The 14,321-nt window shown below is 35.7% G+C and overlaps 1 protein-coding gene across 1 annotated transcript in view; it reads left to right on the top strand.

The window, feature by feature from the left end:
- Nucleotides 1-10,340: 10,340 nt before the first annotated feature.
- LOC142671139 (uncharacterized) overlaps nucleotides 10,341-14,321 on the top strand; it is a gene marked incomplete at its 5' end in the record, with an annotated part of 46,978 nt that continues 42,997 nt past the window's right edge. The window contains 2 exons of the mRNA XM_075847156.1: nucleotides 10,341-10,452; nucleotides 11,248-11,340. Of these exons, the coding sequence (XP_075703271.1) occupies nucleotides 10,341-10,452; nucleotides 11,248-11,340 (205 nt within the window). The remainder of the gene's footprint in view (nucleotides 10,453-11,247; nucleotides 11,341-14,321) is intronic.

The raw sequence follows: 14,321 nt of genomic DNA, 5'->3' as shown, positions 1-14,321 counted from the left end.
CATATATCTATATACTGATAGTACACAGGCATATATCTATATACTGATAGCACACAGGTATATATCTATATACTGATAGTACACAGGCATATATCTATATACTGATAGTACACAGGCATATATCTATATACTGATAGCACACAGGCATATATCTATATACTGATAGTACACAGCCTATATCTATATACTGATAGTACACAGGCATATATCTATATACTGATAGCACACAGGCATATATCTATATACTGATAGTACACTGGCATATATCTATATACTGATAGCACACAGGCATATATCTATATACTGATAGTACACAGGCATATATCTATATACTGATAGTACACAGGCATATATCTATATACTGATAGTACACAGGCATATATCTATATACTGATAGTACACAGGCATATATCTATATACTGATAGTACACAGGCATATATCTATATACTGATAGCACACAGGTATATATCTATATACTGATAGTACACAGGCGTATATCTATATACTGATAGTACACAGGCATATATCTATACACTGATAGCACACAGGTATATATCTATATACTGATAGCACACAGGTATATATCTATATACTGATAGTACACAGGCATATATCTATATACTGATAGCACACAGGCATATATCTATATACTGATAGTACACAGGCATATATCTATACACTGATAATACACAGGCATATATCTATATACTGATAGTACACAGGCATATATCTATACACTGATAGTACAGAGGCATATATCTATATACTGATAGTACACAGGCATATATCTATATACTGATAGTACACAGGCATATATCTATACACTGATAGTACACAGGCATATATCTATACACTGATAGTACACAGGCCTATATCTATATACTGATAGCACACAGGCATATATCTATATACTGATAGTACACAGGCATATATCTATATACTGATAGAACACAGGCATATATCTATATACTGATAGTACACAGGCATATATCTATACACTGATAGTACACAGGCATATATCTATATACTGATAGTACACAGGCATATATCTATATACTGATAGTACACAGGCATATATCTATATACTGATAATACACAGGCATATATCTATATACTGATAGTACACAGGCATATATCTATATACTGATAATACACAGGCATATATCTATACACTGATAGTACACAGGCATATATCTACATACTGATAGTACACAGGCATATATCTATATACTGATAATACACAGGCATATATCTATATACTGATAGTACACAGGCATATATCTATATACTGATAGTACACAGGCATATATCTATATACTGATAGAACACAGGCATATATCTATATACTGATAGTACACAGGCATATATCTATATACTGATAGTACACAGGCATATATCTATATACTGATAGTACACAGGCATATATCTATACACTGATAGCACACAGGCATATATCTATACACTGATAGCACACAGCCATATATCTATATACTGATAGTACCAGGCATATATCTATATACTGATAGTACACAGGCATATATCTATATACTGATAGTACACAGGCATATATCTATATACTGATAGTACACAGGCATATATCTATATACTGATAGCACACAGGCATATATCTATATACTGATAGTACACAGCCATATATCTATATACTGATAGTACACAGGCATATATCTATATACTGATAGTACACAGGCATATATCTATACACTGATAGTACACAGGCATATATCTATATACTGATAGCACACAGGCATATATCTATATACGATAGTACACAGGCATATATCTATATACTGATAGTACACAGGCATATATCTATATACTGATAGTACACAGGCATATATCTATACACTGATAGTACAGAGGCGTATATCTATATACTGATATCACACAGGCATATATCTATATACTGATAGCACACAGGCATATATCTATATACTGATAGTACACAGGCATATATCTATATACTGATAGTACACAGCCATATATCTATATACTGATAGTACACAGGAATATATCTATATACTGATAGCACACAGGCATATATCTATATACTGATAGCACACAGGCATATATCTATATACTGATAGTACACAGGCATATATCTATATACTGATAGTACACAGGCATATATCTATATACTGATAGTACACAGGCATATATCTATATACTGATAGTACACAGGCATATATCTATATACTGATAGTACACAGCCATATATCTATATACTGATAGTACACAGGCATATATCTATATACTGATAGTACACAGGCATATATCTATACACTGATAGTACACAGGCATATATCTATATACTGATAGCACACAGGCATATATCTATATACTGATAGCACACAGGCATATATCTATATACTGATAGTACACAGGCATATATCTATATACTGATAGTACACAGGCATATATCTATATACTGATAGCACACAGGCATATATCTATATACTGATAGTACACAGGCATATATCTATATACTGATAGCACACAGGCATATATCTATACACCGATAGTACACAGACATATATCTATATACTGATAGTACACAGGCATATATCTATATACTGATAGTACACAGGCATATATCTATATACTGATAGCACACAGGCATATATCTATACACTGATAGCACACAGGCATATATCTATATACTGATAGTACACAGGCATACATGTATATACTGATAGTACACAGGCATATATCTATATACTGATAGTACACAGGCATATATCTATATACTTATAGTACACAGGCATATATCTATATACTGATAGCACACAGGCATATATCTATATACTGATAGCACACAGGCATACATCTATATACTGATAGTACACAGGCATATATCTATATACTGATAGTACACTGGCATATATCTATATACTGATAGTACACAGGCATATATCTATACACTGATAGTACACAGGCATATATCTATATACTGATAGTACACAGGCATATATCTATATACTGATAGTACACAGGCATATATCTATATACTGATAGTACACAGGCATATATCTATACACTGATAGTACACAGGCATATATCTATATACTGATAGTACACAGGCATATATCTATATACAGATAGTACACAGGCATATATCTATACACTGATAGTACACAGGCATATATCTATACACTGATAGTACACAGGCGTATATCTATATACTGATAGTACACAGGCGTATATCTATATACTGATAGTATACAGGCGTATATCTATATACTGATAGTACACAGGCGTATATCTATATACTGATAGTACACAGGCGTATATCTATACACTGATAGCACACAGCCATATATCTATATACTGATAGTACACAGCCATATATCTATATACTGATAGTACACAGGCATATATCTATATACTGATAGTACACAGGCATATATCTATACACTGATAGCACACAGGCATATATCTATATACTGATAGTACACAGGCGTATATCTATATACTGATAGTATACAGGCGTATATCTATATACTGATAGTACACAGGCGTATATCTATATACTGATAGTACACAGGCATATATCTATACACTGATAGCACACAGCCATATATCTATATACTGATAGTACACAGCCATATATCTATATACTGATAGTACACAGGCATATATCTATATACTGATAGTACACAGGCATATATCTATACACTGATAGCACACAGGCGTATATCTATATACTGATAGTACACAGCCATATATCTATATACTGATAGCACACAGGCATATATCTATATACTGATAGCACACAGGCATATATCTATACACTGATAGAACACAGGCATATATTAGTACACAGCCATATATCTATATACTGATAGCACACAGGCATATATCTATATACTGATAGTACACAGGCATATATCTATATACTGATAGTACACAGGCATATATCTATATACTAATAGTACACAGGCATATATCTATATACTGATAGTACACAGGCATATATCTATATACTGATAGTACACAGGCATATATCTATATACTGATAGTACACAGGCATATATCTATACACTGATAATACACAGGCATATATCTATATACTGATAGTACACAGCCATATATCTATATACTGATAGTACACAGGCATATATCTATATACTGATAGTACACAGGCATATATCTATATACTGATAGTACACAGGCATATATCTATATACTGATAGCACACAGGCATATATCTATATACTGATAGCACACAGGCATATATCTATACACTGATAGAACACAGGCATATATTAGTACACAGCCATATATCTATATACTGATAGCACACAGGCATATATCTATATACTAATAGTACACAGGCATATATCTTTATACTGATAGTACACAGGCGTATATCTATATACTGATAGTACACAGGCGTATATCTATATACTGATAGTACACAGGCGTATATCTATATACTGATAGTACACAGGCGTATATCTATATACTGATAGTACACAGGCATATATCTATATACTGATAGTACACAGGCATATATCTATATACTGATAGCACACAGGCATATATCTATACACTGATAGTACACAGGCATATATCTATATACTGATAGTACACAGGCATATATCTATACACTGATAATACACAGGCATATATCTATATACTGATAGTACACAGGCATATATCTATATACTGATAGTACACAGGCATATATCTATACACTGATAGTACACAGGCATATATCTATATACTGATAGCTCACAGGCATATATCTATATACTGATAGTACACAGGCATATATCTATATACTGATAGCACACAGGCATATATCTATATACTGATAGTACACAGGCATATATCTATATACTGATAGCACTCAGCCATATATCTATATACTGATAGTACACAGGCATATATCTATATACTGATAGTACACAGGCATATATCTATATACTGATAGTACACAGGTATATATCTATATACTGATAGTACACAGGCCTATATCTATATACTGATAGTACACAGGCACATATCTATATACTGATAGTACACAGGCATATATCTATATACTGATAGTACACAGGCGCATATCTATATACTGATAGTACACAGGCATATATCTATATACTGATAGTACACAGGCGTATATCTATATACTGATAGTACACAGGCGTATATCTATATACTGATAGTACACAGGCGTATATCTATACACTGATAGCACACAGGCATATATCTATACACTGATAGCACACAGGCATATATCTATACACTGATAGTACACAGGCATATATCTATACACTGATAGCACACAGGCATATATCTATATACTGATAGTACACAGCCATATATCTATATACTGATAGTACACAGGCATATATCTATATACTGATAGTACACAGGCATATATCTATATACTGATAGTACACAGGCATATATCTATATACTGATAGTACACAGGCATATATCTATATACTGATAGTACACAGGCATATATCTATATACTGATAGTACACAGGCATATATCTATACACTGATAGTACACAGGCATATATCTATATACTGATAGCACACAGGCATATATCTATATACTGATAGTACACAGGCATATATCTATACACTGATAGTACACAGGCGTATATCTATATACTGATAGCACACAGGCGTATATCTATACACTGATAGTACACAGGCGTATATCTATATACTGATAGTACACAGGCGTATATCTATATACTGATAGTACACAGGCATATATCTATATACTGATAGTACACAGGCATATATCTATATACTGATAGTACACAGGCATATATCTATATACTGATAGTACACAGGCATATATCTATATACTGATAGTACACAGGCATATATCTATATACTGATAGTACACAGGCATATATCTATACACTGATAGTACACAGGCATATATCTATATACTGATAGCACACAGGCATATATCTATATACTGATAGTACACAGGCATATATCTATACACTGATAGTACACAGGCGTATATCTATATACTGATAGCACACAGGCATATATCTATACACTGATAGTACACAGGCGTATATCTATATACTGATAGTACACAGGCGTATATCTATATACTGATAGTACACAGGCATATATCTATACACTGATAGTACACAGGCGTATATCTATACACTGATAGCACACAGGCGTATATCTATATACTGATAGTACACAGGCGTATATCTATATACTGATAGTACACAGGCGTATATCTATATACTGATAGTACACAGGCGTATATCTATATACTGATAGTACACAGACGTATATCGATATACTGATAGTACACAGGCATATATCTATATACTGATAGTACACAGGCATATATCTATATACTGATAGTACACAGGCATACATCTATATACTGATAGTACACAGGCATATATCTATATACTGATAGTACACAGGCATACATCTATATACTGATAGCACACAGGCATATATCTATATACTGATAGTACACAGGCATATATCTATACACTGATAGCACACAGCCATATATCTATATACTGATAGTACACAGCCATATATCTATATACTGATAGTACACAGGCATATATCTATATACTGATAGTACACAGGCATATATCTATACACTGATAGCACACAGGCATATATCTATATACTGATAGTACACAGGCACATATCTATATACTGATGGCACACAGGCATATATCTATATACTGATAGCACACAGGCATATATCTATATACTGATGGCACACAGGCATATATCTATATACTGATAGTACACAGGCATATATCTATATACTGATAGCACACAGCCATATATCTATATACTGATAGTACACAGGCATATATCTATATACTGATAGTACACAGGCATATATCTATACACTGATAGCACACAGGCATATATCTATATACTGATAGTACACAGGCATATATCTATACACCGATAGTACACAGGCAGATATCTATATACCGATAGTACACAGGCATATATCTATATACTGATAGCTCACAGGCATATATCTATATACTGATAGTACACAGGCATATATCTATATACTGATAGCACACAGCCATATATCTATATACTGATAGTACACAGGCATATATCTATATACTGATAGTACACAGGCATATATCTATATACTGATAGCACTCAGCCATATATCTATATACTGATAGTACACAGGCATATATCTATATACTGATAGTACACAGGTACATATCTATATACTGATAGTACACAGGCATATATCTATATACTGATAGTACACAGGCGTATATCTATATACTGATAGTACACAGGCGTATATCTATATACTGATAGCACACAGGCGTATATCTATATACTGATAGCACACAGGCGTATATCTATATACTGATAGTACACAGGCGTATATCTATATACTGATAGTACACAGGCGTATATCTATATACTGATAGCACACAGGCGTATATCTATACACTGATAGTACACAGGCATATATCTATATACTGATAGTACACAGGTATATATCTATATACTGATAGTACACAGGTATATATCTATATACTGATAGTACACAGGTATATATCTATATACTGATAGTACACAGGCATATATCTATATACTGATAGTACACAGGCATATATCTATATACTGATAGCACACAGGTATATATCTATATACTGATAGTACACAGGCATATATCTATATACTGATAGTACACAGGCATACATCTATATACTGATAGTACACAGGCATATATCTATATACTGATAGTACACAGGCATATATCTATATACTGATAGTACACAGGCATATATCTATATACTGATAGCACACAGGCATATATCTATATACTGATAGTACACAGGCATATATCTATATACTGATAGCACACAGGCATATATCTATATACTGATAGTACACAGGCATATATCTATACATTGATAATACACAGGCATATATCTATATACTGATAGTACACAGGCATATATCTATATACTGATAGTACACAGGCATATATCTACATACTGATAGTACACAGGCATATATCTATACACTGATAGTACACAGGCATATATCTATATACTGATAGTACACAGGCATATATCTATACACTGATAGTACACAGGCATATATCTATATACTGATAGCACACAGGCATATATCTATATACTGATAGCACACAGGCATAAATCTATATACTGATAGCACACAGGCATATATCTATATACTGATAGCACACAGGCATATATCTATATACTGATAGTACACAGGCATATATCTATATACTGATAGCACACAGGCATATATCTATATACTGATAGTACACAGGCATATATCTATACACTGATAGTACACAGGCATATATCTATATACTGATAGTACACAGGCATATATCTATATACTGATAGCACACAGCCATATATCTATATACTGATAGTACACAGGCATATATCTATATACTGATAGCACACAGGCATACATCTATATACTGATAGTACACAGGCATATATCTATATACTGATAGTACACAGGCATATATCTATATACTGATAGTACACAGGCATATATCTATATACTGATAGTACACAGGCATATATCTATATACTGATAGTACACAGGCCTATATCTATATACTGATAGTACACAGGTATATATCTATATACTGACAGTACACAGGCATATATCTATACACTGATAGCACACAGGCATATATCTATACACTGATAGTACACAGGCCTATATCTATATACTGATAGTACACAGGCATATATCTATATACTGATAGTACACAGGCATATATCTATATACTGATAGTACACAGGCATATATCTATATACTGATAGTACACAGGCCTATATCTATATACTGATAGTACACAGGCATATATCTATATACTGACAGTACACAGGCATATATCTATACACTGATAGCACACAGGCATATATCTATACACTGATAGTACACAGGCCTATATCTATATACTGATAGCACACAGGCATATATCTATATACTGATAGCACACAGGCATATATCTATATACTGATAGTACACAGGCATATATCTATACACTGATAATACACAGGCATATATCTATATACTGATAGTACACAGGCATATATCTATATACTGATAGTACACAGGCATATATCTATACACTGATAATACACAGGCCTATATCTATATACTGATAGTACACAGGCATATATCTATATACTGATAGTACACAGGCATATATCTATACACTGATAGCACACAGGCATATATCTATACACTGATAGTACACAGGCCTATATCTATATACTGATAGCACACAGGCATATATCTATATACTGATAGTACACAGGCATATATCTATATACTGATAGTACACAGGCATATATCTATACACTGATAATACACAGGCTTATATCTATATACTGATAGTACACAGGCATATATCTATAAACTGATAGTACACAGGCATATATCTATATACTGATAGTACACAGGCATATATCTATATACTGATAGTACACAGGCAGATATCTATATACTGATAGTACACAGGCATATATCTACATACCAGTATATTAGCCTGTGCACTGATAGTACACAGGCAGCTGTTAGGACATACCTCAATATGCCCTAACAACAGGAAATATGGTAGGACAGCCCTGGGGTCCTTCAATGGACCCTGGGCTGTCTGCCCATATATGGTATGTCCCTCAATCGCGTCACAGGGATTCCTGCGATGCGATCCAAGGGGCATCTCCCTTTCTCCTGAATGCTGCAGTCCGCTGTGATCGCAACATTCAGGGGAATAGCGGCGGAGATGAGAGGTTTCTCTGATCTCCGCCGTTATAGAGCGGGGCTGCGGATGCGTAATACAACCATTGCCCCGCTCCTGACATAAGTGAGAGCGCGGTCAGCATGAGGTGATGCGGCCGGCGCTGCACTATAATAAGCGGCGGTGCAGGCACTGAAGACAGAACATGGGGGTGTTTTGCAGCGCGCCCGCCATGTTCTGTCTTCAGTGCCGGCAATCATTAGTGCAGCGCTGGCCGCAACGCATCATCCTGACCCCGCGCACTCGTCATGACTCAGGAGCGGGGCAATGACTATCACACAGCCGCAGCCCCGCTCTCATACATTCATGTGTTACTATACTGAGCTGTGCGGCCGCAGAGCTAAGTATCGAAATACATGACATAACGGTATCTAAACAGTATGGAAGTTTCGAGGCATCGTGCATCCCTAACGGTCATAGATGAGGTCATAGAGTTTGGTGGTTTCTTATGTTGATCTGTTAGATTCTTCGCACTCTCTGCTGTATTGTACTGAATTGTTACATATGTGAAATCAGGGGGAAGATCTGACTATTATTAAAACAGAGGATGAAGAAGAAGAGCGAGTGAGGGTCGATCAACCGTGTAAGAGTGAACCGGAGGAGGAAATTCCAGGAGGTGTTACCAGAGGTCAGTAATAATGAATTTAGAAAGTGAACTCCGTGGTTTATTAAGCAGGACCTGCTGTGTTATTTGTTGTTGTTTTTTTAACCACATTCCTCCCCTTATACTTGGCGTCCTCCAGATTCCAACGCTGTCATTTTCTTTTTTGCCCCCCTCCATGTTGTTCCACTACAGCCCTTACTCCGTTTTGCACCTAACATATGCGTGTTGTAATTAAAGGTACAAAGAGGAGACACCATCTCTCCTCAGTAGGCGTTGCCTCACTTTTTGTTGTCACGCTGTCCAATCAGAGCGGACCGCTTCACAGCGATGCAGAAAACCTGCTGATTTTGAGAAATTTCCTGCAGGTCTTTTGCATCGCTGTGAGGCTGTCCACTATGATTAGATAGCGTCACAGCAATGAGCGAGTCAACATCTACTGAGGAGAGAAAAGGTCTTCTCCTTTCTGTTCTCTTTAAGGTGGGGTTCCTCCTTAGTTCTACATTACAGTAACACGTCAGGCAATGTGTTCTACATAGTGCAGGACCTGAGGGAGCTGTGACTGCACATAGAAGTTCTCTACAAGGTGTTCTATGAATCCGGTTATGCACTAGGCTTAGCATCAGATTTTGGGGGGCAGCGGCTGCGATTAACAGCTGCACTCTAGGCCGAGATCTAGGAAAGCTCAGTTCAACCACTTACAGAGAATGTGTCATCAGAAAATGATCTATTGTTTAAATCAATTTTCGTTTAAACATATTTTTTATGATTTTTTGGTGCGTTTTTTTTATATTATTTTTTTGTCTTTATCTAATCTTGCAGTTTGCCCTCTGGCCAATGAGTCTCATAGTAGACTGCTCCTTACAGTTCTCAGCAGTCATCTCATTATCATCACAGGCAGGATTACACTGACAGGTAACATCTATATATGTAGATAACAAAGAATCCACCATTCATAATAGACTGACCCTTCCTGTTCTGTAGAGATCATTTCTCAGCACTCATCTCCTTATCATCACAGGCAGGATTACACTGACAGGTAACATCTATATATAGATAATACAGAATCCACCATTCATAATGGACTGACCCTTCCTGTTCTGTAGAGATCATTTCTCAGCAGTCATCTCATTATCATCACAGGCAGGATTACACTGACAGGTAACATCTATATATAGATAATACAGAATCCACCATTCATAATGGACTGACCCTTCCTGTTCTGTATAGATCACTTCTCATCACACCTCTCATTATCATCACAGGCAGGATTACACTGACAGGTAACATCTATATATGTAGATAACAAAGAATCCACCATTCATAATAGACTGACCCTTCCTGTTCTGTAGAGATCATTTCTCAGCACTCATCTCATTATCATCACAGGCAGGATTACACTGACAGGTAACATCTATATATAGATAATACAGAATCCACCATTCATAATGGACTGATCCTTCCTGTTCTGTATAGATAATTTCTCAGCAGTCATCTCATTATCATCACAGGCAGGATTACACTGACAAGTAACATCTATATATAGATAATACAGAATCCACCATTCATAATAGACTGATCCTCCCTGTTCTGTAGAGAACATTTCTCAGCACTCATCTCATTATCGTCACAGACAGGATTACACTGACAGGTAACATCTATATATAGATAATACAGAATCCACCATTCATAATGGACTGACCCTTCCTGTTCTGTATAGATCACTTCTCATCACACCTCTCATTATCATCACAGGCAGGATTACACTGACAGGTAACATCTATATATGTAGATAACAAAGAATCCACCATTCATAATAGACTGACCCTTCCTGTTCTGTAGAGATCATTTCTCAGCACTCATCTCATTATCATCACAGACAGGATTACACTGACAGGTAACATCTATATATAGATAATACAGAATCCACAATTCATAATGGACTGACCCTTCCTGTTCTGTATAGATCACTTCTCATCACACCTCTCATTATCATCACAGGCAGGATTACACTGACAGGTAACGTGTATATATAGATAACACAGGATCCACCATTCATAATGTACCATCTCATTATCATTACAGGCAGGGTTACACTGACAGGTTACACCTATATATATATATATATATATATATATATATATATATATATATATATATATATACTATAGAACAGGGTATAGGAGCGGCACTGTGTAGATAGCCAAGAAACGGTTGGTGCTAGCTTCAAAAATTAAGGAGTGACGTACTCCTCATACATATATCCAAGAAAAGAGACTAGAAGCAGCACTCAGCAAAAAATGTGAATTTATTCACCCAACACAGCCCTGTGTTAGACAACATATAGGCTAAAACGGCCAGAAAGATATAACTGACAATAGCTGGACGCAATAGTACAATCATGTAGAGGCTGAAAAAGCTAGCACATACCCTGGGACATGATAAGGAGTGCAGGAGATCAAAAAAGTGGATGGATGAATGAACGCCTCGACGCGCGTTTCGCCCTGTAGACCGGCTTCGTCAGAGTTATATCTTTCTGGCCATTTGAGCCTATATGTTGTCTTTGGATGCTTCTAGCTTCACTTTTCATGTATTGCTATATATTTTGTAGGCAATGATAGACCTTATTGTCTATCTCTGCATATTGTCATAATCAGCTGGTAGCTCTATACTACGTGTGGGCCTTATTACCTTATACCCATGGGTTTATAATTCTGTCATATGAACTATCTGAGCGTGGTTTGGTCATCCTTGTATGGTTGACTCTGTTTGTCTATGGTCTATGCCATCTGACCCTGCTGTATATATCTCCGTGTATGATGTATCCCATCTTTTATTCCATTATATGTTATTGGTGATTATATTTAATAAAGATTTTTTGTACTTTTGTATATCATTCAGTATACTATTTCTTTAAGGGCTATGTCCCTTCATGGTTCGCTTCTAGGTTGTCTACTTGCAATAAGGGACCCCAGCATACACCATTTTTTGGTGTGAGGTTTTGTTTAGGTTGTCTCAGCTTGAAGAATAGGCCAATGTTTTTGCAGTATTTAGAAAATCTGAGGAGAGCATATATCAAAATTGCCTATGCATCTAATTTGGGGTGATAATGGAGCATTTATCTTCCCTCTTCCATAAAGTAACTCACCTCTAGTGATGGCTCTAGCTCTGGCATAAGCTCTATGTAGGGACTTTTTAGGGTACCCACGTGCGCAAAATTTGTCATAAAGTTTGTCACATTCAGATTGGAAGGACTTCTCATCGGAGCAGTTTCTTTTCGCTCTGAGATACTGTCCTATGGGAATACCCTTTTTCAGGGCCGGAGGGTGGAAACTTTCCCAATGTAGGAAATTGTTGGTAGCAGTAGTCTTCTGATAGATGTCGGTGTGCACACTGCCACCAGGGTCCAGCGAGATTTTGAGATCCAGGAAATTAATTTCTTTCTCGTGTATTTCGTAAGTGAATTTCATGCCTATGTCATTGATGTTGAGAATCTCCATAAAGTCCAAGAAAAGTGATTTGTCCCCATCCCAAAAAATAAGAATATCATCAATGTATCGACCCCAGAATAAAATGTGACAGGTAAAAAAACATAAATCATCCGTGAAAACAAAACTATCTTCCCACCACCGTAAAAAAAGATTAGCATATGTGGGTGCACAAACTGTGCCCGTGGCACTGCCTTTTATTTGATGGTAAAATTCACCATCGAACATAAAATTATTGTGGGATAAAAGAATTTTAAGTAGTCAAATAATGAATTCATTGTGTGCTTGGAACTGAGTGCCCTTCGTGCTCAAAAAATATTGAACAGCAGTTAAACCAAGATCGTGTCTAATGTTAGTGTATAGAGATTCAACATCAATGCTGGCTATTAAGGTGGTGGCTGTAACAGA

The sequence above is a fragment of the Rhinoderma darwinii genome, assembly GCF_050947455.1.
Source record: "Rhinoderma darwinii isolate aRhiDar2 chromosome 1 unlocalized genomic scaffold, aRhiDar2.hap1 SUPER_1_unloc_27, whole genome shotgun sequence".
Lineage (NCBI taxonomy): Eukaryota > Metazoa > Chordata > Amphibia > Anura > Rhinodermatidae > Rhinoderma > Rhinoderma darwinii.
Note: the sequence above shows the minus strand (reverse complement) of the source record. Positions and strands in the feature narration are given on the sequence as shown.